This window comes from Bombus pyrosoma, linkage group LG15 (genome assembly GCF_014825855.1).
Source record: "Bombus pyrosoma isolate SC7728 linkage group LG15, ASM1482585v1, whole genome shotgun sequence".
Lineage (NCBI taxonomy): Eukaryota > Metazoa > Arthropoda > Insecta > Hymenoptera > Apidae > Bombus > Bombus pyrosoma.
The window spans coordinates 10,714,354-10,737,391 of NC_057784.1; the positions used below are offsets into that span (position 1 = coordinate 10,714,354).

At 29.8% G+C, this 23,038-nt stretch overlaps 5 protein-coding genes and 1 long non-coding RNA gene across 19 annotated transcripts; 3 read left to right on the forward strand and 3 right to left on the reverse strand.

Moving 5' to 3' along the window:
- Positions 1-122: 122 nt before the first annotated feature.
- On the forward strand, positions 123-7,034 carry LOC122575665. 8 transcript variants are annotated; one of them, XM_043744963.1, is made up of 19 exons: positions 123-309; positions 635-728; positions 2,182-2,404; positions 2,488-2,653; positions 2,725-2,947; positions 3,034-3,316; positions 3,409-3,674; positions 3,746-3,929; positions 4,012-4,251; positions 4,337-4,427; positions 4,521-4,771; positions 4,857-5,031; positions 5,099-5,370; positions 5,444-5,555; positions 5,615-5,701; positions 5,781-5,915; positions 5,995-6,269; positions 6,348-6,472; positions 6,546-7,034. In XM_043744963.1, the coding sequence occupies exons 4-19, from the start codon at positions 2,525-2,527 to the stop codon at positions 6,866-6,868; spliced, it is 3,171 nt and encodes a 1,056-aa protein (XP_043600898.1). In that variant the 5' UTR covers positions 123-309; positions 635-728; positions 2,182-2,404; positions 2,488-2,524; the 3' UTR covers positions 6,869-7,034. The 8 variants fall into 8 exon arrangements, with proteins under 8 accessions (XP_043600898.1, XP_043600901.1, XP_043600897.1 ...); XM_043744966.1 differs by having other exon boundaries at positions 123-263; XM_043744961.1 differs by lacking the exons at positions 123-309; positions 635-728 and adding an exon at positions 1,839-1,970 and having other exon boundaries at positions 6,546-6,701; positions 6,777-7,034.
- Positions 7,035-7,363: 329 nt separating this feature from the next.
- LOC122575664 (DNA-directed RNA polymerase II subunit RPB2) lies at positions 7,364-11,960 on the forward strand. Its single transcript, XM_043744959.1, has 5 exons — positions 7,364-7,525; positions 7,770-10,390; positions 10,462-10,804; positions 10,895-11,153; positions 11,232-11,960. Exons 1-5 carry the CDS (start codon positions 7,507-7,509, stop codon positions 11,515-11,517), a joined length of 3,528 nt encoding a protein of 1,175 aa, XP_043600894.1. The 5' UTR covers positions 7,364-7,506; the 3' UTR covers positions 11,518-11,960.
- Positions 11,961-12,129: 169 nt separating this feature from the next.
- On the reverse strand, positions 12,130-13,936 carry LOC122575680 (E3 ubiquitin-protein ligase TM129). Of its 3 annotated transcripts, none has more exons than XM_043744986.1 (7): positions 13,921-13,936; positions 13,468-13,623; positions 13,135-13,396; positions 12,865-13,054; positions 12,574-12,768; positions 12,339-12,487; positions 12,130-12,267 (listed from the first exon to the last, which is right to left on the reverse strand). In XM_043744986.1, exons 2-7 carry the CDS (start codon positions 13,478-13,480, stop codon positions 12,150-12,152), a joined length of 927 nt encoding a protein of 308 aa, XP_043600921.1. In that variant the 5' UTR covers positions 13,481-13,623; positions 13,921-13,936; the 3' UTR covers positions 12,130-12,149. The 3 variants fall into 3 exon arrangements, with proteins under 3 accessions (XP_043600921.1, XP_043600919.1, XP_043600918.1); XM_043744984.1 differs by lacking the exon at positions 13,921-13,936 and adding an exon at positions 13,706-13,852; XM_043744983.1 differs by lacking the exon at positions 13,921-13,936 and having other exon boundaries at positions 13,468-13,859.
- Positions 13,937-14,069: 133 nt separating this feature from the next.
- On the forward strand, positions 14,070-20,458 carry LOC122575662 (adhesion G protein-coupled receptor A3). Of its 4 annotated transcripts, XM_043744958.1 has the most exons (14): positions 14,070-14,232; positions 14,555-14,761; positions 14,865-15,008; positions 15,102-15,173; positions 15,259-15,330; positions 15,484-15,555; positions 15,630-15,713; positions 15,806-16,135; positions 16,212-16,348; positions 16,408-17,244; positions 17,321-17,567; positions 17,626-17,919; positions 17,992-19,345; positions 19,461-19,675. In XM_043744958.1, exons 2-14 carry the CDS (start codon positions 14,577-14,579, stop codon positions 19,521-19,523), a joined length of 3,891 nt encoding a protein of 1,296 aa, XP_043600893.1. In that variant the 5' UTR covers positions 14,070-14,232; positions 14,555-14,576; the 3' UTR covers positions 19,524-19,675. The 4 variants fall into 4 exon arrangements, with proteins under 4 accessions (XP_043600893.1, XP_043600890.1, XP_043600891.1 ...); XM_043744955.1 differs by having other exon boundaries at positions 17,992-20,458; XM_043744956.1 differs by having other exon boundaries at positions 14,106-14,130; positions 17,992-20,458.
- LOC122575685 lies at positions 15,704-16,018 on the reverse strand. Its single transcript, XR_006319501.1, has 2 exons — positions 15,898-16,018; positions 15,704-15,828 (listed from the first exon to the last, which is right to left on the reverse strand). It is a non-coding gene; the product is annotated as an uncharacterized LOC122575685 (long non-coding RNA).
- A 141-nt stretch (positions 20,459-20,599) lies between the features above and the next one.
- On the reverse strand, positions 20,600-23,031 carry LOC122575678 (oxygen-dependent coproporphyrinogen-III oxidase). 2 transcript variants are annotated; one of them, XM_043744981.1, is made up of 3 exons: positions 22,893-23,031; positions 21,423-22,594; positions 21,259-21,321 (listed from the first exon to the last, which is right to left on the reverse strand). In XM_043744981.1, the coding sequence occupies exon 2, from the start codon at positions 22,586-22,588 to the stop codon at positions 21,431-21,433; it is 1,158 nt and encodes a 385-aa protein (XP_043600916.1). In that variant the 5' UTR covers positions 22,589-22,594; positions 22,893-23,031; the 3' UTR covers positions 21,259-21,321; positions 21,423-21,430. The 2 variants fall into 2 exon arrangements, with proteins under 2 accessions (XP_043600915.1, XP_043600916.1); XM_043744980.1 differs by having other exon boundaries at positions 20,600-22,594.
- Between the last annotated feature and the right edge of the window lie 7 nt (positions 23,032-23,038).

Sequence of the window (23,038 nt, forward strand, 5' to 3'; positions counted from 1 at the left end):
CGAGCTGCCTCAAAATAGCAACCCTTTCGATGTTTCGACTAAAACAGTTTGCCGAGGATTGTACTGACGACCAACACCTTACAGCCCTTTTTCGCAGCTGAGATTTGCTTCTCAGAACGAGAATGTGAGTCAAGGATCTTCGGAAAGTGATTATGACGGTGCCCCGGCCTTGCGACTTCCGTAACCCTGATTAGCCCTGCATACATCGAGCATCGAAGAAATCTTCTGTCACCATTTTTGCGGTCATCGATCGTACAAAAGCGGTAGTAGACTGTCCCGATTCCACCGTCACAAATCAAAGAAATTATCGTAATTGTTTAAACTAATTTAACTCTTATTATCTATTCGATTATTACATACGATACAACGCTCACAAAATATGATTTCTGAAAAATTTGTAACTCGTGAACTAAAAATTGTGGTGTTAATATTTAAAAGTTCTGCTAAATATTTGCAAAATTTGTATGCTCGCAGTTATATTTAACTCATATTATGCGCAATATAATAGCAAATATATCTATCGTGTATCGATGATGGTTGTAAAAATTGTGAGATGAAAATTGTCTAAGGAAAAATTACAATAATAAATGAAATACGATAGTAAGAGAAAATGTTTAAGGATTATCCATTTCAGAAGTAACATGAATTTCCGGTTTGTGCACCGGGATGACCAACGCACGTGGTTACTAAAAATAACTGTCCGATATTTGAGATCAGAAAACATTAAGGTACACTGTATATTTCATTATTCCCCTTTCTTATATACATATTACAGGAATTCAAATGTTTAATAAACCCTGTATCTTTGATATTTATCGAGTTTGGTTTATTTCAATTGTCATGAAACTGAATTGTCATAAAGGAAATTAAGAATAATTGATATCTGCTGTGCAAAAGATTATTTACAACTATCGTACTTTCAACAACAAAGTAGTACGATAGAATTAATTGTTAATTATTTATATGGCTCGACTTAATATTAGAGCCTGGCTTAAAATCGCTATAAGTGTCATATAACGAAGCTCGCTCACTTCCGCCAAATTCAGTATTTAATGAAATATTGACGCATCACAAGTTAACGAGGAAGATAGCTTAAAACTAAAAATATTATTCAACTAATCACATCTATACCCAAACTCTATACTTTTATTTCGTAAAGATATCTAAAATCTTTAATTTGTAACGCACCGATAGATGCTGATCAGATTCTCCAATGTATTCGAGAGGATTGACAGTAAATATCTAGCAATTTTGAACGACGAGTCAACGCATGATAAGACATTCTATGAAGACTGATAAACAACCGATACACTAGAAATACAGCTATTACTTAGACACATAGTCGTATTACAAATATGTTCCTAGAATTTATTTCTCTTATTTCAATGCGCCGAATTATGTCACTGAGATTATGTCCATCATCATATTTTGGGACATTCCCAAATACACATTACTAACAGGTACTACGATATAATGCATAATAAAACCCTCTAGATATATTTATTTCATTTTTGGAAAAAAAATTCATATTTATCGCTTTTCTACTGAGCTGCACGAATAATAGAATTAAAATTATTTTTCTGTTTCATTTATTCTATACAATAGATACATAAATTTATTAATTAATCATGATTATAATGTAACATGTATATATTGTAATTAATCTTTTATGAAGTATCCATACAAATCGCTATGACTTTGTATACTTGCTCGATAAGAAAGTTACATACCATTTTTCTTATTCACGACCACACAACACTCCCACCACAACCGCTCGGAGAAATAAGAAAGTACAGACAACCTTGCCTTGACTGGTTTTCATTGTAAGGTAACAGCTTGTCGTAGTATGGTCTAGATCACAAATTTTTATGTTAAAATAATATTAAGATTTAAACTACTCTAAAAAAAACGTATTTTAAATGTTATCTTATGATCTAACAAAATGTGGTGGATCTTTTTATTAAATTATGGTGAGTGAAGCTTGTCCATATAAAAAGGAAATACGTATTTTTAGCATTTAATATTGTTAATCATCGTTAAATCTTTCTTAAAGCTTTAAAAGATGCGTTTAATGCTGTTAAAAAAATATATAAATGTTCACAGTAATATAATAATCGGAAAATAAACTAATTTATCATTAATCGATTTAAATTAATAAATTATTTGCTTATTTCTCTATAGTTACCATTGGCCTGTCACTGCGTCTTGCCGCATATATTTCTTCTGGCGGTCTTCATGGAGAAATTCGATTCGAAAAAGTCACAGAAACATCCGTAAGAATTCGATTCTCACTTCAAACTACTCTTCAATATCCAGACCAACAATGGCTTTGGTCAGTTACTGAGTTTCCTGTTGATTACACACGTATAAACGATAGATGCAGTAGACAACATATTGGAAAGAGGTGTTTTTCTTGTTTGGAAAAATTTGTTTCCCATATATTGTTGTCACACGTTTTATTTAAAAATCACTACTATAAACATGTAGCATTATCGACTTAACGGAACTTGTTGGACCGCTCGATATGCCTGGAAATGAAACAGGATCAGTGGAAATTTCGGACATAAGTTTAACCGGAGAAATGGGTTTATGGGGCAAAGGTTTAATATTCCAAGACACATATTCATCCAGAACCATCTGTGCTTCGATAACGGTAACTTTTAAAATATAAAGTAAAACGTAAAGTTTGTTTCGAAAATATTGCAATTCTCCGAATGTTCTTAGGTACTAGAAAAGAATGTAGAGAAATTTGCGGAAGCACGTTTTCTCGAAACTATAGCGGGAAGCGTATGGTTTCGATGGCTGGGTGGTCACGGTGGTGATAATATTAGCGATACAATAATTTATGTAAATTTGTATCATGTTAATAACAAAAAGTTGCAAGGTACAAAATACACAGAACATTATTGGAAAATTTATGTGACGGACATTTTTGACATCAGTAAAGGTACAACTTTTTTTATAAGATATATCGGATTTGCAAAATACTGATTTACTTTCATTAAATATATTTATTTAATATTTATCATTCAGACAAATCAAGTTGCAACATTTTACAAACTGTCTTTGATCCTGATAACGCGGGCAATGGTAAAGCGATTGGTGATATCGATGCACGTTTAGGCAAGATAAAAGTAGCTGTAGATCATCGTAACGAATATAAAACCGTATACAAAGATTCAAAGTTGTCTCTACTACCTTCTACTGATTTACTTGGACCACATCGTCAATTATATTTAGTCATATTCCATCCGAAACATGATGATTCCATTTTACATTGCAGTAAAATTAATCATAGAAAACCTATCCTTGCCAAGTAAGTGAAACATATTATTACGAAAAACTTTTATCCATTTTATTTATACATGTTTATCAAATTATCTCTTCCCATATTTTTTAACTATTCAGAACTTTAATTAATTCTCACGGTATCAAAGGAGATGTATCCCTATCTCAAGTGACTCCATTCGATCCAACATGGGTTAACGTATCATTGACACCAATCAATGATTTAGGAACGAGATTACGCTATGCTACTAAGATAAAGTCATATAATATTCATGAACTACCTCCAGATCCAATAAAAGCTTCGAATAACTTTGCCAAAGTATGCGAAACAACTAAGAAAATGTATAATCCAAGTAATATCAATATAATGGATGTACCACCAGCAGGTAAACAAGTTAAATCGTTACTTTAGTCTAGTTTGTTCGTTCAACAATGCCTAAATAATTATGTAACTCAGGGCTTGGAACTCAAGATCAATATGCTATTGGTGATCTTTCTGGGAAACTTCAAGGTCGTAAAGAAGGATCGTATCATTATGATATCTTACCAGGGAGTGCCAAACTTAATGGAATTTATTGGGATACATACCTTCCACTCTCAGGAACACATAGTGTAATTCACAGAAGCCTTGTTCTTCACAAGTACTTATTTACGCTCACTTTTTATAATTACCGCTTTATTTTCATCCTTACTTATTAAAGACGATTACACGTTGCTCCTCAGATATAATGAAACTGATAATAAGAGCATCGTACCATGGATCTGTGGTACCTTGAATCTTTATTTACCAGATAATATTGGACAAATACCAATGATAACTGCACAAGTAATATACAGATATCCCATTGTTGGGAAAATAATTTTTCGTCAACCTAAAAATGATCCTCAAATGGATACTACCATTATAATTGAAAATTTAGTTCATGCAGATGGTAACGCTTTAAATAATTCAGGATTACACAGGTATAATGTTTTTCAAATTTTTTGCTAGAAAGAACCATTATATATATATATGTCAATACCATCTAATTTAATGTTAAATATTTAGGTGGATGGTTCATGATAATCCACCAGGCAAAGATTATTATAACTGGACAGGCAGATGTTTAAGCGCTGGTGAACCTTATAATCCTTACAAGGTACAAGTAATTAATAAAATAACACTAATATGCTTGTTTTCTATTTATAATACAATTGCTCTCTCCTAAAAATATTACTCTTAAATTTATCAGGTAGAATGGAATTCAAATCCTAGTGAATATTGTTCAATGTCAGAAGCATCATTATGTCGTGTGGGTGACCTAACAAGACATAGTACAGTCGACATTGCTGGCAAAAAGTTTTATGGGAGCCTATTAACACGAAGACTCTTCACGGATACAATGTTACCTTTGTCAGGTCCCCATAGTATATTAGGTAAAAGTTTAGTGATATATGATGACCATGGACCTCGTGCAAGAGGAGAAAGACTAGCATGTTCGATGTAATTTTGTAGAAGAAACTTCATATGAAATATTTCTAATAAATTTTATTACAAACATTACTAAAATATCAATTATTCTATATAGAATTAGTGAAACATACCATCGCAAAGCAGTAGCAAGAGACTGGTTTGGAAATGGAGAAACAATTTTGCTAAGAGGAAAATTAGAATTCTTACAACAAAATGAATATGATATCACAAATATAGAACTAAATCTTGATGGTCTAGATGGGAAAATGAGTGGATATCACATACATATGGTAACAGAAATATAATAAAATTTGTTTATATTTTTTATTTATTTTCATGAAAGTTTATATATTTTAGACTCCAATTGAGCAAGATTTAGAATTTCCATGTGAAAGTACATCCCTGTATGGACATTGGAATCCATTTGGTATCAATGTAAGTAACACACTATCTGCAGGAGAAGGAACAACTGATCAGTATGAAATGGGTGATCTCAGTGGAAAGTTTGGCACTTTAGAAAATAGAAAAAGATATATGAAAACTTTCAATGATACAATACTTCCTTTATTTGGACTAAACAGTATACTAGGTCGAAGTATAGTGATTCACAAAAAGCAAAAAAATTTAAGGTATCTATATTAATATTTAAATTGTATGCAGACACAAATATATATATATCCTCTAACAATTCTTTTCTTTGAGATGGGCTTGTTCAACTATAGAAAGGGGATATTCGCCATCTGAGGCTATAGAATTAAGAGCAATTGCATCTTTTCATCATCCACAAGGTTTTGCATATGGCTATATAAGAATGGTATTATAAATTTAAATGATATCAAAATATAAAATATGATTTAACACTAATAATTACAGACACAACTTATTCACCATGATGGTAGTCAAAGTGAAACGGTAATTGAAATAAAATTACGACATCCTGGAAAACACGATCGTAATATTGTGAGTACATATAATGCTTAATAAAAGCATTTAAAGAGATTTAATATATTTTAAATTATATAAAAATATATTACTGTAGACAAGAAACCACAATTGGGCGATATATGTAAATCCTGTTGGAGTAGATGCAGCTGTTCAAGTAAAGGATACTAGATGTGTAGCTGGTGGCTATATATGGAATCCCTACTTTACACAGCTAGCAGATCCTTTAAATGTAATATTAATCAGAACCATATAAAATTTCTGTCTTAACATGCCATTGTTACTTTCATAAAAGTAATTTTATTTCACAGGATGATCTGTACAGACAAGAATGTGGTCCTGATTTACCACTTAGATGTTATGTAGGAGATATATCAGGTCGATTGGGTCCTATCGACATAGGACTTCAAAGACAAGTTTTTACAGACTCAAATTTCCCATTAGCAGGAGCAGTATCTGCAATGGGAAGATCTATCGTTATTTTCGACAAAAATTTTGGGACTGACAGATTTGCATGTGCTAACATTGAACCTGATAACGACATTGTGAAGTATACAAATATAAGAAAACCACCTCGCTTCGTAGTGTAAGTACACATACAACATGTTATTTTATTTTACCATAAATTTCACGTACAAATATCTTTACAACTTTTTTACTATAGGGCACAATTTCTAGAAGATGTAAGAAAAATTATGGGTGTTCCAGATTGGATGTTATCCATAGATACTAGAAAAACGAAGATTTTACATAGTGGAGCATGCATTCAGTTTTTAATGCATTTTAGGGGTAATAAAAAAAATATACAATTTGTAGGAATTTCTTGAATATATATAATAATGTTTTATAATTACATATCTAGGTCCAATTGCTAGCACCTTAGAACAAGATTTTAATAAACTTATATCAACTGGACGATTAGACACACCTAGTTTGTATATTCCAGGATATGTTCCAACAAAACGAAAAGCAACATTAGGTTATCGCCAATGTGGAAATCAAGATCCAAATGATAAAAGTAATAACTCATATTCTATACAAAATAAGCAAACAAGTTTATTTTTTAAAATGACAAATTTTACATTGTTTTCAGGATCCAAATTTTTCCTACCAAATATATCTTCATCACAGTGTTCAAAACTTACTTTAATTGTTGCTGTGTGTATTATTACTAAATTATTATGATATTAAATTAATAAATTAATATAGTATTAAATTGAGTCTTATAAATTTAAATACTGAAAAGATCGTATATATATAATAAACGTTTTATAAAATGAATATTTTATTTACACGATATGCGGAAATACGTAAACTCGAGTATGCGATGGATATAGAGCACGTCATAGTCACGTTCTATTGGTAGCTTTATATGTAGCGATCGCTAAAAACTGTTTATCCAACGCATGGTCGTATATGTAACCGTGGTTCAACGAGACGAGGCAGTAATTACTCGACTAGTGACATTCGATTATCACTAGTCAGCAGCCAATAGTTGCAAACGCAGCAATCAAATTTCATTTACATTTACTGCCTCGTCTCTCGTCTTATTGGATCATGGACATAGGAATATAGAGACCACGCATAGAAGGGAAATTTCCTCCCTGTCACGGACCGTGACGCCGAACGAACAATAACTGGCGCGAAGAGGATTGATGAAACCATTTCCGGCGAATGGAAAACGTTGCAGTAGCGGTCGCATTGGTGATTGACTTATGATCATCTAAAAATATTTATATTGCACCACGGATAATACCGAACAAGTATAAAGTTTATAATATTCTGCATTTCTTAACATTATATAAAATTATCATAACCACAACATGTATTCTCTGGAAGATGGTAAGAATTTATACTGATGTTAATATATAAAAATATCGAAATGATTAATATTTGTATTAGCATTCAAAAATATGATATAACATTATACCTAACCTACAAACACATATTTTATTTTTTACCTCTTTATGGGAAAGTGCATTATTTTTCTCATTTCGTAATTTATGTGTTTCAATGTTATATAAATTATAAAATTATTAATCTTAATAACTGTTGAAAATTATGACTAAATATATCTTTTTGTTAGATCAATACGACGATGAAGATGCAGAAGAAATTTCGTCAAAACTTTGGCAGGAAGCCTGTTGGATTGTTATTAATGCCTATTTTGATGAAAAAGGTCTTGTGAGACAACAACTTGATAGTTTTGATGAATTTATTGAAATGTCAGTTCAAAGAATTGTTGAAGACTCACCACAAATTGATTTACAAGCAGAAGCACAACATACTTCGGGCGAAATAGAAAATCCAGTTAGACACTTACTGAAATTTGAACAAATTTATTTGTCTAAGCCTACACATTGGGAAAAAGATGGAGCTCCATCTCCTATGATGCCTAATGAGGCAAGACTAAGAAATTTGACATATTCTGCACCACTGTATGTAGATATAACTAAAACAATTGTAAAAGATGGAGAAGATCCTATTGAAACTCAACATCAAAAGACATTTATAGGAAAGATTCCAATTATGTTGAGATCAAAATATTGTTTACTTGCTGGCTTATCTGATCGTGATTTAACAGAATTGAATGAATGTCCATTAGATCCTGGAGGCTATTTTATTATTAATGGTTCAGAGAAAGTGCTGATTGCACAAGAAAAAATGGCAACAAATACTGTTTATGTCTTTAGTATGAAAGACGGTAAATATGCATATAAATCAGAAATTCGATCTTGTTTGGAACATAGTTCACGTCCTACATCTACATTGTGGATTAATATGATGGCAAAGAGTGGAGCTAGTATTAAAAAGTCTGCTATAGGTCAACGTATTATTGCAATTATCCCATACATTAAACAAGAAATTCCTATTATGATTGTATTCCGTGCACTTGGATTTGTAGCTGATCGTGATATTTTAGAACATATCATATATGATTTTGATGATCCTGAAATGATGGAAATGGTAAAACCTTCCTTAGATGAGGCATTTGTAATACAAGAACAAAACGTGGCTCTAAATTTTATTGGTACTAGAGGTGCAAGACCTGGAGTAACTAAAGAAAAGCGTATTAAATATGCTAGAGAAATTTTACAAAAGGAGATGCTTCCACATGTAGGCATAAGTGATTTTTGTGAAACCAAAAAGGCTTACTTTCTTGGGTACATGGTGCACCGTTTATTATCAGCCTCTTTAGGTCGAAGAGAATTAGATGATCGAGATCACTATGGTAATAAAAGATTAGACCTAGCTGGTCCATTATTGGCATTCCTATTTAGGGGACTATTTAAAAATTTAATGAAAGAAGTGCGATTGTATGCACAGAAATTCATAGATAGGGGAAAAGATTTTAACCTTGAACTTGCCATAAAAACTAAAATTATTACTGATGGCTTGAGATACTCACTTGCTACAGGAAATTGGGGAGATCAAAAAAAGGCTCATCAAGCTAGAGCTGGTGTATCACAAGTATTGAACAGGTTGACATTTGCTTCAACACTATCACATTTAAGAAGAGTGAATTCTCCAATTGGAAGAGATGGAAAATTGGCCAAGCCGCGTCAATTACATAATACGTTATGGGGTATGTTATGTCCTGCAGAAACCCCTGAAGGTGCCGCAGTTGGTCTAGTAAAAAATTTAGCACTGATGGCTTACATTAGCGTTGGATCTCAACCTTCGCCAATTCTTGAATTCTTAGAGGAATGGTCTATGGAAAATTTAGAAGAAATTGCACCAAGTGCAATAGCTGATGCAACAAAAATATTCGTAAATGGTTGTTGGGTTGGTATTCACAGAGACCCAGATCAATTAATGGCTACTTTACGTAAATTAAGAAGACAAATGGACATTATTGTATCAGAAGTATCTATGATAAGAGATATTAGAGATCGTGAAATCAGAATATATACAGATGCAGGAAGAATCAGTAGGCCTTTATTAATTGTTGAAGGACAAACCTTATTATTAAAGAAAAGACATATTGACATGTTAAAAGAAAGAGATTACAATAATGATGGCTGGCAAGAATTAGTTGGTAGCGGAGTTGTTGAATATATTGATACTTTAGAAGAGGAAACTGTTATGATTGCAATGTCCCCTGAAGATTTGAGGCAAGAAAAGGAATATGCATATTGTACAACATATACACATTGTGAAATTCATCCAGCAATGATTCTGGGAGTGTGTGCCTCTATTATTCCATTCCCTGATCACAATCAAAGTCCAAGAAATACTTATCAAAGTGCTATGGGTAAACAAGCTATGGGAGTATATATTACAAACTTTCATGTTCGAATGGATACTTTGGCACATGTACTATATTATCCTCATAAACCTTTAGTGACTACCAGATCTATGGAATACCTTAGGTTTCGTGAACTTCCAGCTGGAATTAACAGTATAGTTGCTATATTATGTTATACTGGTTATAATCAAGAAGACAGTGTCATTTTAAATGCTAGTGCTGTTGAGAGAGGTTTCTTTAGATCTGTATTCTATAGATCCTATAAAGATTCAGAATCCAAGAGAATTGGAGATCAAGAAGAGCAATTTGAAAAACCTACACGCCAAACTTGTCAAGGGATGCGTAATGCTATTTATGATAAATTAGATGATGATGGAATTATTGCTCCTGGAATTCGCGTATCCGGAGATGATGTAGTTATAGGTAAAACTATTACTCTTCCAGAAGCAGATGATGAGGTATGTAATCATATAGAAATTGTATTAATCAAATTTATTTATATCTCCTTATATCCTATTAATATTTACAGTTAGATAGTACTACAAAACGTTTTACAAAACGGGATGCATCAACCTTTTTACGTAATAGTGAAACTGGGATAGTAGATCAAGTAATGTTAACTTTGAACAGTGAAGGATATAAATTTTGTAAAATACGCGTACGCAGCGTTCGTATTCCACAAATTGGTGATAAATTTGCTTCTCGGCATGGACAAAAAGGTACCTGCGGAATTCAATACAGACAAGAAGATATGCCATTTTCATGTGAAGGTCTCACGCCAGACATTATAATCAATCCTCATGCTATCCCATCGCGTATGACTATTGGTCACTTAATTGAGTGTATACAGGGGAAGGTGTCTGCTAATAAAGGTATCTATTTGCTTTTATTCTTATCAACATAAATATTATATAAAATGAATAATATATTTAATAAGTTAATTATAATATATTTTTTTGTAGGTGAAATTGGCGATGCTACTCCATTTAATGACGCTGTAAATGTACAGAAAATTTCTACACTTTTACAAGAATATGGTTATCAACTGAGAGGGAATGAAGTCATGTATAATGGTCACACTGGCCGCAAGATAAATGCTCAAGTCTTTTTAGGACCAACTTATTATCAACGTTTGAAACATATGGTGGATGATAAAATTCATAGTAGAGCTCGGGGACCCGTACAAATTTTAGTTAGACAGCCTATGGAAGGAAGGGCAAGGTAAATTATATATACTTCTTTTGTTCTTTATATTTATTTATTCATATTAATATTCATATGTTGATATGTAATGTTCAGAGATGGAGGTTTACGATTTGGTGAAATGGAACGTGATTGTCAAATTTCCCATGGAGCTGCACAATTTCTAAGAGAACGTTTATTCGAAGTATCAGATCCATATCGGATACATATATGTAACTTTTGTGGTTTAATCGCAATAGCCAATTTGAGGAATAATACATTTGAATGCAAAGGATGTAAAAACAAAACACAAATTTCTCAAATTAGGCTACCATATGCGGCAAAATTACTTTTCCAAGAACTTATGGCTATGAATATTGCTCCTCGATTAATGGTCGCATAAATATTGACATACCTAATGTTTCCATGGTTTAGACAATAGGAGTGTGCGAAACCTCAAAATACCGATTTGGAATGGATCAGGAAAATTCAGGCAGACTCGGGCAAATCGACAATTTGAAATCGAATCGGATTGGCAGTAAACAGACGCTTTCGTCTTCGCTCAATAGTTTGATCTCCAATTCTCGAACTGATCATACCTGAATTTTTCTAACCCATCCTGTAATATACGACATACTTAATTTCAAACTATTTTTAATAAATATCAAACGTATCTTTTATTGTCAGTAATTTTATATACTTTACTAAAATATATAAGATTATGTAATTATTGATTTTCTAATATAATATTATGTTAGACTTAATATCAATGATAAGATATCAATGTTTAGACTTAATAAAAACTTTAATAAATAAAACTAATATTCCTTATATCATATATCACAATGAATCGTAAAAGATATGATTTAGCCATTATATTGTTTTACTGCTTACTTTTTCTACCCATTTATTCCAATATAGTTATATTATTATTATTATTATTATTATTGTTCATTGCTGTTACTAGGTAAAATATGTTATGTAACGAAGATAACTTTAAAAATATAATCATGTATTAAAATATTATTTTTATATTTAAATTGACTGTATAAGACATACATCTAAAATACAAAATCGTGCTCTGCATACTGGACAAGTACATTTAGAAGATAACCATGTTTCAGGTGCATTTTCATCTTGTCTTGACGCAAACCTATAATAAATATTTTTAATAATATACCTACATTAAATATATATATATATATATATATTTCACATACTAACCATTTTGCCATACATTCTAGGCACCACATTGGACGACAGTAACATACCATGCAGTCTTCAGGATTTCCACTTCCTATATCACTACTACATTGTTTATGTAATTTTACATTTGATAGAGCTTGCATACATCCTATACATTGACTTAATTCCTTCAAACATTTTTATAGTATAATTAGGTTTTATTTAGTCAAATAAAATATTAAATTTGTGAAAAAAAAAAATAAAATACACATACCTCTGCATATCCATAATGTGGATTTTCTTGTACATGTTCTTTAAAATTATCAATGAATTTATCAAGTAAAGTTTTATGAAATGTAATGTTTTGTAATATAGTGATGGGACGAGAGACTTTGTCTTGCAGATTTTTAAAATCAAATACATTTAATCGTATGTCAAAAGGCTGTGATCCTGTTCTAGTAGGTTTTACCTACACATCAATGGAACTTCAATTAATGAGAGATAAAGTCCTAATACAAATCAAAAATTCCTAGGGTAAAGACTAATTTAGAATAACAAAATATACCTCAATATTAATAAACTGAACTTCTCCTCTTGTCACAGGTGACATTTCGTGAGTGTCACTTCTGTTAACTATTAAAGCTGTATCACTCTGATGGGCAACCATTATTGTATAAGGCAAAACTTTAATTATCCAATTATCAGTAGCTATTACGCATGTTATACTATTTGTAGTAAGTATTATCTTATCTATTCTAAAATAAAATATTAATGATTGAGTCATCTTCAGGAATAATATATTACAAGAATAATAATTCTCAGTTTAATATATAACCTTTGATATTCTACATTAATATCAGAAGCTACTGTAGTCCATGGTATACTGTTATTATTGTTATTGCTGTTACAGTAAACTGCAAGATTTTTTGCTATAGGATGCTTGCTCCAATTATTCATTGACCATATTAAAATTTTAGATAAAGTATATAGTGGTATCAATATAGAACAAGTAACAAATATTGACCATAAATTGACATGACTTAATAATACATTGACAGCGTCTATGTGTCCAAACAGAACTAAACCAAACGCATAACCTAATTAAAAGAAAAACTTATTTTAACAAACAGTACAACATTTAGAATAAGAGAAAAATAAATATATTTACCAAACGGGAGCATGGAATATATAAGTAATGTAATGACACTTTTTCTTATGTGATATTGCACAAAAAATTCATTTTCACTGCCTAACAAATTCGAAAATATATCTTTTATGGTTAGACCGGCTGACACAAATTCTGTAGGTGGATATATGATACATCCTGACATTAAAATATAAAACAAAGTATAAAACAAAAATGCAGACATTTTTTACAAGATATGTTTCCAATTATATATTTTCACCTTTTTGCTTGATGTTTACAGACTTTTACACATATATATTTGATATTTAATGATTAAATACTTTACTTCATCAACAATATTTAAAGAGCAATTACAGGTTAGATTCAACTATTATGACGAATCCTTATGAAAATTGTTATTTTTCAAAACAACTTAAATCTTTATGAATATTTGTTATTGCATAAACATGTTACTGCGATATTTTACATATCTACCTTATAATTTACATCTCAAAAGTGATCTTTTAAGGCCGTATTATAACAAATAAAATAAAAATAATTCTTTCTTAAAATATATACGTAATATGTGAAAATCAGCCTATAATTAGTTCTAGATACAGATATGCATGTATATAGTCAATGGTTTATGACTATGACAATTCGTAGGTTGTCTTTTATTGTTATGGGAAGTGTATACAAATATCCGTAAGCTTGTTCTCTTATAATTATGTTTACAGTTATCAAATAATCATAATATATGGCATATAACATTAAAACAATATGATAAATAAAATTCCTTTCATTGTCGTAAGTATTTAACGTTTATATATAAATTCATTATTTATACTTACATGAAATCATTCTATTATGTTCTCATTATTATATTAAAATATTGTAAATTATGAATGAAAATTATATGTTTAGTTTTACAAGAATTTTGCTTGAAATTTTGAATTCTGTTCAAATATATAATTATATCAATAATTATCAAAATATATAATTGTATCAATGTTTTATATATTTTCAATGTTTATACTTAAAATATTTGCTTTTATAAATAATTTGTAAACGTTAATTTGTTAAGTTACTAATTCCGATTTTCTTATTAAATAAAATTGATATTCTTTAGGTAAAAATCTGCCTTTTTTAAAATGAAAGCTATTTTATTGTTTTTAATTTTAATTCAAACAAGAGGAGAAACAATCCAGACATGTCCAAAGTATTGCACATGTAAACTTGGTGCACAAGCAGAATGGCTACGTATTAAATGTAGTAATGAATTGCAGAACATTAGGGATATCAATCTTGATAGTGTCAGTGTGGAATTAGTTCAATTGTAAGATTATAATACTAATTGTACTATTATCAATTATTCTGTAGCACACAGAGTAATACTTATTTTTAGTTGTAATATTTTTATTGTACTTAATATATTTCAGAGATTTGAGCAAGAATGATATTTATGCTATTGAAGCTAATATATTTAAGAATTTGACAAATTTGAAACGTTTGAACTTATCGCAAAATGATATAAATTTTATTGGTGAAAATTCTTTTGATGGTCTTGGAAATTTAGAGAGATTGTAAGAATATTAATATATTTGTTATTATTATGAATCATACATTATTTATTATTGAATATATTAATGCTACAAATATATTCAATTTTTATTCAGGGATTTAAGTAAAAATCAAATTTCAACTATAGATGCTCATACATTTAGCAAGTTGTCAAATTTGAAAAGGCTGTAAGTTTACAGATTTTGTAAAATATATTGGTGTATATTTTTATGTATATTCTTTTATCTTACATATTATTTACTTGATTATTAGTGATTTGTCTGGCAACAACATAAGTGTGGTGAAACCATCATTATTTCATAATTTACTGGCTTTAGAGCGCTTGTAAGTGAGTCTCTAGTTTCAATTTTTATTTACTTTCTTCATATTTGTTTTACCGGTTATGTGTGTGCGTGCATGCGTGCACATATATACGTATAATTATACTCATGAGTATTTAAAAAAAAAAAAACACTGATCTATAAAAATATATTATAGGAAATTAAACGAAAATAAATTAACAACTTTAATGGAGGGTACATTTTATGGTCTGAAATCTTTAAAACAGTTGTAAGTAAGTTAAATATAATATATGAATTCATATAAATTGAACAAAGTTACTCAAATTTTAATTTATATTTCAGAGATTTATCTAACAATCCATGGAGATGTGACTGTGAATTATACTGGTTCAGTAATTGGATTCATAACAGTTCTATTAAATTAAAGTAATATATTTTTTAAATACAAAAATAGAGATTTAGTAATCATATAGGGTATAATGTGTATCATAGTGTAATAAGCTTTTGAAATATTTCAGTCCTGCCCCAAAATGTGTATCACCTGTAAATATCAAAGGTGAATTTGTGAAGAAATTGAAATATTCAGAAAATATTCAATGTCAGTGGTTACCTCCCACAATTGAACTTCGGCCAGTTCATAATCAAGTAGTATTTGCTGGAGATTCTATAACTTTAAAATGCAGAGCACCTAGTATAACAGAAGATAGAAATGCAAGACTAAGTTGGTTGTGGTATCCTAATACTACTTCTGAAATTGTAGATTTAAACACATTTCTAGATCCACAAAAAAGTTTATCTAATATTAAAGTGGATAACAGATATCTTGCAGATAGTGGCATTGTGGACAGGTATTTTAGCATTTAATACATGTAGTGTAAATCAAAGCATTTATATATATGCATAGTAAAATTATAATTTTTATAGTTCTCTTAGTATTGTTCCTGTTAAAGAAGAACACAATGGCCAATGGATCTGTTTGTTAGTTTCTGTAAATGGTAATAGAACAAAAGCAATCAGTGTAATAGTTATCTCTGAAGAAACTCGTTACTGTCCTCTAGCAGGTAAAATAAAATGTATACTTCAAATTTTAATATAAGTCTAATAAATCATTATGTTACAGTAACTAAAAATAATAAAGGTATTTATACATGGCCAAAAACTATAGTAGGATGGAGGGCAGAATTACCATGCGAAGGCAACCACTTATCAGGTTTAATGCAAATGCCTTTAAAAGCTTCTTATCAATGTAATATTACAGGATATTGGGAGAATTTAAACACAGAATTATGCCCTTACATATCACATATAACAAAAAGTTTAGAACAATTTTCTAAAGTTAATCTTTCACTTACAAGGATCAGTTTATTAGAAAGTGCAAAGAAATTCAAAAATTATACAGGAAATACCATAAAAATAACCGATCCTATTGAAGTTGATTTCATAACTCAAACTATAGAAAATTACTTAAATTTTGTAACTGAAGAAAAAGAACTTGGTTCGATGTTAATTGATGTCATTAGTACTCTGATTAATGTACCAAAGAATATTTTAAAAAAGGCTGAAATTTCCTTTAAATCTTGCACGCGACTAATAAAAGCTGTAGAAAAGATTATACAGTTTACTCCATCTATACAATTTTATAAGAAAAACATGGCACTAGAAGAATTCAGAGTGAAACGCGATAGTTTTACAGGATTAATATGTACATGGTATTCCAATAATAATCCAGAAATACGATTTTTACAATGTACAACAAACAATAGAACATCTCCGATTAATATAAAAGATAGAATAATTGAAGCATCAATACACCTACCTGCATCTTTATTACAATATTCACAAGAAGTTACTGCTCATCAATTAATGATTTCTGTATATAGCAATAGTAGATTGTTTCCTAAAATAATTAACAATGATAATATGGATATTCCATCATGTGTTATTGGAAGCAAGTTATGTATGTAATTAAAACTAACGCCAAAAATACTTATTTAAAACGTAAAAATAATATAATAATATGAATCTTTTTTCAGATGGAATGTCAATACAAAATTTAACCGAACCTGTATACATTATGTTAAAGGCACCTTTATACTACTACGCCGGAAAAAAATTATTACCCGTAGTTTGGGATGAAACATTAAATAAATCAGGAGGCTGGACAAGTGATGGTTGCTATTTAAGAAATGTATTAAACAACTTAATAGTATTTCATTGCAATAGATTGGGATATTATGGCCTTTTACAAGATACTTCTACATTTGATTACAATGGTAACAGGTATGTATTTAATAAATTTTTATATTTATGAATTAATTTGTAATACTTCTATTTTCAGCATAAGCGGCGCCAAATTTAGGTATTCAAATCCAGCAATATATATTGGAAGTATTGCAACAGTAACATGTTTAGTTATTATGTCTGTTACATACATTATCTGTTACACATCAATTGCTATGCCTAAAAAAGCAAAACATTGTGTTATTAATACTTGGTTTGCTATGGCATTATTATCATTTTTTTATAGTATTGGTATTTATCAAACAGAAAACATACCAATTTGTCAAGGTGTTGGTCTTATTCTGCATTACTTGTCTTTATGTTGTTTATTATGGATGGCAGTATTTGCAAGGTATATAATTAATCTTTACATTTTGTAAAATCTATACAATGAACAAATATTAAAGGGTTAATTTGTTTACAGCAATATGTATAAAAAATTATCTAAACCAGATCTCGAAGATATTCCAGATAATGAACTTCAAGATCCACCAATACCGAAACCATTATTAGGACTGTATCTAGTTGGCTGGGGTATAGCTATGATCATTTGTGGTATATCTGGCGCAATAAATTTACGAGAATACGCTGGATATTCATATTGTTTTCTCACAACTGCTCCTGCTCTTGTTGCATTGTTTGTTCCAGCTGGATTTCTAATTGTATATTTATCTATTTTTCATTTACTCATTAAATGTTCAATTCAAAATGTTGATATGAATGCTCAGTTGTCTGAAGGTACACAAGCAACGGAAAATATGGATTTAGAATTATTGGAACCAAATACAAATCTTTCTGTAGGCAGGAATAGTGCACGCAGTGCACAGACTGTTTTATCTGATATTGATGACTCAGAACATTCTCAAATAACTCAACTAAAGGGTCAAATTATTATTTTAATTTTATATTTAATATCATGGATTACTGCAGCAGCAGCTATAACAAAGCCATTAAGTGCATACATTTCGTTTGATGAAACTATATTTGCTACTTTATATTCCCTTTTTTCTAGTTCACTTGGAATTTTCATCCTCTTTTTTTATGGGATTGCACGAAATGATGTTAGGTCACAATGGTTAAAAATGGGTTGCTGGTTTCAAAAACGAAAGAATCAATGTTGTCGAACAAGAAGTATCTCTGATGCAAATCCTGTAATAGCAACGCAATCATTAGTACAAAATTTGGTACCTCCAATGTCTAATTCTCAGGCTACTCAAGTTACATCTGATTCAAATTCCATTGGTACATCCAGATACACCAATAGGTCGCAAACTTATAATGCGTTTAAAGTTACAGACATTATAACCAGTCAAGAAGTTTCACCTGTTGGTAGAAAAATGACCAATGTGAACTTAGTTGTATTACATCGACAGCAATACAGATCTGATAATTCTGTAACAACATATATTGAACCAACTTGTGTTGAAATGTTTTATAATCCTCATCAAAGTGGAGTTGCTAGAAAATTTTTTAGAAAACAACGTCGTCATACAAAAAATAATAATCTTGGTCCTCGAAAACAAGGTGATGGTGGTACCATGAGTGATGCTGGTAGTTGCATTTCTGTACCACGATCTACTACAAAATTAGATAATAATATAGACCAAACCATCTTAAGTAGCAGTGCAAAAGTAAATAATACGAATATCCATGTTGAGTTAAATCCAATAAATGACATTAAAAACGTTAATATACTCTCAGATAGTGGTGGTAGTATCTCAGAGGAAAGAAATGTTCCAGTGCGATTTGTTATTGGTCAAGAAGGTCTTTTTGGAAATGTAAGAAAAGTTAATAATAACTGTAGATTACACGATTCTTTAAACACAGTATCAAACTCTGCGAGGAATAATTGCCAAAAAGTAGAATTACTGAGTATAACTTTACATGACTCAGACATGGACATCAAAACTGATGAAGAAAAACATCTGCAAAGTGTTTCACAACAATGTAGTTTAGAATATAGCTCGGAAATAGAATCTATTACTCAGATGACTAGTGAAAAAAGCGACCATAATTTACCAGAAGTTTATGAAACTGTAGATACCATTATGGACCCAAAATGGTTAAAAAAAGACTGTCAAAGTATGAATGAATTTCATGGATTAGAAGAACGGCGGTCTAGTGCCACATCAAAATGGTTAACTCATTCTAATAGCATGCACTGTCTTCCAATAGAGACTGTGAAACCATTAAGGAATAATTTTTGTAATTCATTAAATGACATCACATCCCTTACCAGTTTAAAAAAATGTGAATATCTGAAATCATTTACAGGCTTACAAAATATTACAAATTCAAATTTATGTGATAAAAGTCGCCTATCTCAAAAATCATTTAGCAAATTAGAATCACCGTTCCCTAAAGTAAATAGTGCAGTTAAAGATAATTTACATAAATTAATGCGAACTACATATATTACTCCTACAAGAAATACTGAATGTGCCTCTAATGTGTGCACTGATGAATTGAGATCTAAACAAAAACTAATCAGTTCTATGATTGATATGACATCACTTATGCACAGTTCTTGTAATATTGTAAAAAATTTAGATACAAACAATGAAGTAGAGAGCTTAAACAGACAACAAAATATACAGAATATTGAAACTAGTAAAACACACCTAAATAATCCGAATACTTATCTACAAATAGTAAAAAAAGAAACAAGTGTTTAATCTAGTTTTGCTTATATAAAACACGTAACATATTTATATCACATAGGAATTTCGTCTAACAGAGTAAAATAATTTTTTGCTAATATTTACATTTTTATAATATTCGAAGAAATACTTATCTTACTCTGCTTTATTAATTTATCTACAAAACATAGTTCCTATACATAAAAATGTTTTACAAAAATGTTTCATCTGTTTCTACATCTCTACTAATCTTTTTACTTTTAAATGTCGAGTATCTTTCATTCATTTTTATTCGTGTATATATATATATACACGAATATATATATATATATATATACATATTCACGAATATATATATATACACACGAGTATATATATGACACATTCATTAAATTGTTTGTTGGATGTGTATTTATTCAGAGAAAATTGTACATAATTAAACAAACAACTCCATATTTTTGTGAATTTTAAAATACTCTTTCCTTTTTTGCTTTGTATATATATTGTTCTGTAAAAAGAGTGATCAAGAATTACATAATTGAAATCATTACATCTATTGAAATCTGCTTCCTTCATATATCATTTAGATTTAAAGAATATTTTATATTTAATTTAACTGAATTTCTACCAATGATTTTTTGTACGATAAATTTTTGTTATTATTTTCATGATTACATATGTAATTTATAATATATACTCTAAGACTGAATATTTTACTAAATAAATTTGAGAATACATCAAATTTGTCATCATTTGTCTTTTTATACATCTAAAATAATTTGAGAAGATCCATATTATTATATTTAAGGTATACAATGTTTAAAATAATATTAAAATATATAATGCGTGCACATATAAGCATCTAGACTGTATAGAGTTATAATGTATAAGAATATTACCTTCATATAAAGTATATCAAAATAATAGGTACAATTTTTATACATAATTTATAGTTTATACAGTATTTAATTCCTTAAATATAAAGTTTATATATGTAACTCTTTTCTTATACTTGAAAATATATTTAAATGGTTTAAAAATATGGCCTTATTCTATATTTTAATTTGCATTTTTTTTTCATTAACATTCCACTTGTACAAAATTGTACAAAATACTTGTAAACAAAATAGGAAAAAGATAATTAACTGCATCATTCAAAATTATTGCTACAAATTACAGCTTTATGTTAAAAAATGATAGTTTCATTAAAGGATATTATTTATATTAGTTCAACCATTCCTTAGGGTTTCTCAATACATCAACAAGTTCTGCTTCTTTTGAATCAGGTTGTGGTTCATGCATATATTGCCAGTTTGCAGACAAAGGCAAAGACATTAATATACTTTCATATCTTGCACCAGGTGTATATAAACCAAATTTTGTACCACGATCGTATATTAAGTTAAATTCAACATATCTTCCTCTACGTAATAATTGCCATTGTCTTTCACTATATCCATATCCATCATTTTTATGTTTGTCAACCAATGGAATGTAAGAAGGAATAACAGCTTCTGCACAAGATCTTACGAATTGAAATGCTTCTTCTTGGCTAGGAGTATCAATGTCATCAAAAAAGATACCACCTACTCCTCTACGTTCTCCTCTATGTGTAATAAAAAAATAATCATCACACCATTTTTTGTATTTTGAATAATATGAAGGATCATATTGATCACATGCAGCTTTTAAAGTACTATGAAAATGTTTTACATCATCCTCATTTAAGTAATAAGGTGTAAGATCTGTGCCACCTCCAAACCACCATTGAATTGAACCATCTGAATTTTCTACTTCAAAGTAACGATAGTTGAAATGTATTGTTGGAACCATGGGATTTCGAGGATGAATTACAGCACTTACACCAGCTGCAAAGAATGGTACAAATCCCTCTCCCATTTTTTTCCCACGTGCTCTCATTTGTTGTACTGCACCTGGTGGTAACATACCAGTAACGACAGATACATTTACTCCAGCTTTTTCAAAAACAACTCCATCTTGCAAAACACAAGTAATTCCTCCACCACCTTCCTTCCTAACCCATCTGTCAACTTTAAAAGAATGGCCTGGTTCTTCTAAGGATTCCAAAGCTTTACAAAAGTCTGCTTGAGTTTTCATCACTAACAATTCCATTTTTGTTTTCATATCATCTTTCTTCTTTAATTTCTTTATGTCAGTAATAGGTTGTGCCATAAATTTTTTAATATCCAACTCATTTTGTGCTGCGAATATTGTGATTCCTGAAGTACTATAAACCAAAATACTTGTGAATATACCAAAACCAATGTACTTGATGTTTTTGGCCTTATATTGGATTGCATAATGTTTATGAAAAAAATGACGTAAAGAAATCCAATTTTTTATTAATGTTCGTGGAAACATAGTTATCTGTAATTAGTAAATTAGAGTATTTTTAATTGCATGTTAACAAATTAGCAACTGAGAAAGTTAAGTTATACTTTTTATTGAAGAATATATCATTCAGAAAATATTAAAATAAACTGTGCAAATTTTACAATACAGTAAATAAAAGAATTTATTTTCGGTTTTATTTTAAACAAATTTGACATTACTATAAATGATGGATATTGATTATCGGATTTTGATAATTTATTATTAATCATAAATGAAGTAAAAGATTAAATCATAAAGTGTTATAAAATAGTGTAATAATATCATTGCTTACAGTTTTTCAGGCTTGAAAAATAACAGATGTGTCTCTTTTCGAATTGCAGAACAGCAAATATATAATTATGTTGTGTGAAAACGGAAAATAAATTATTTTTTGAATAATGTTATAAATGTTGATAATAACATAATCATCTATATAGC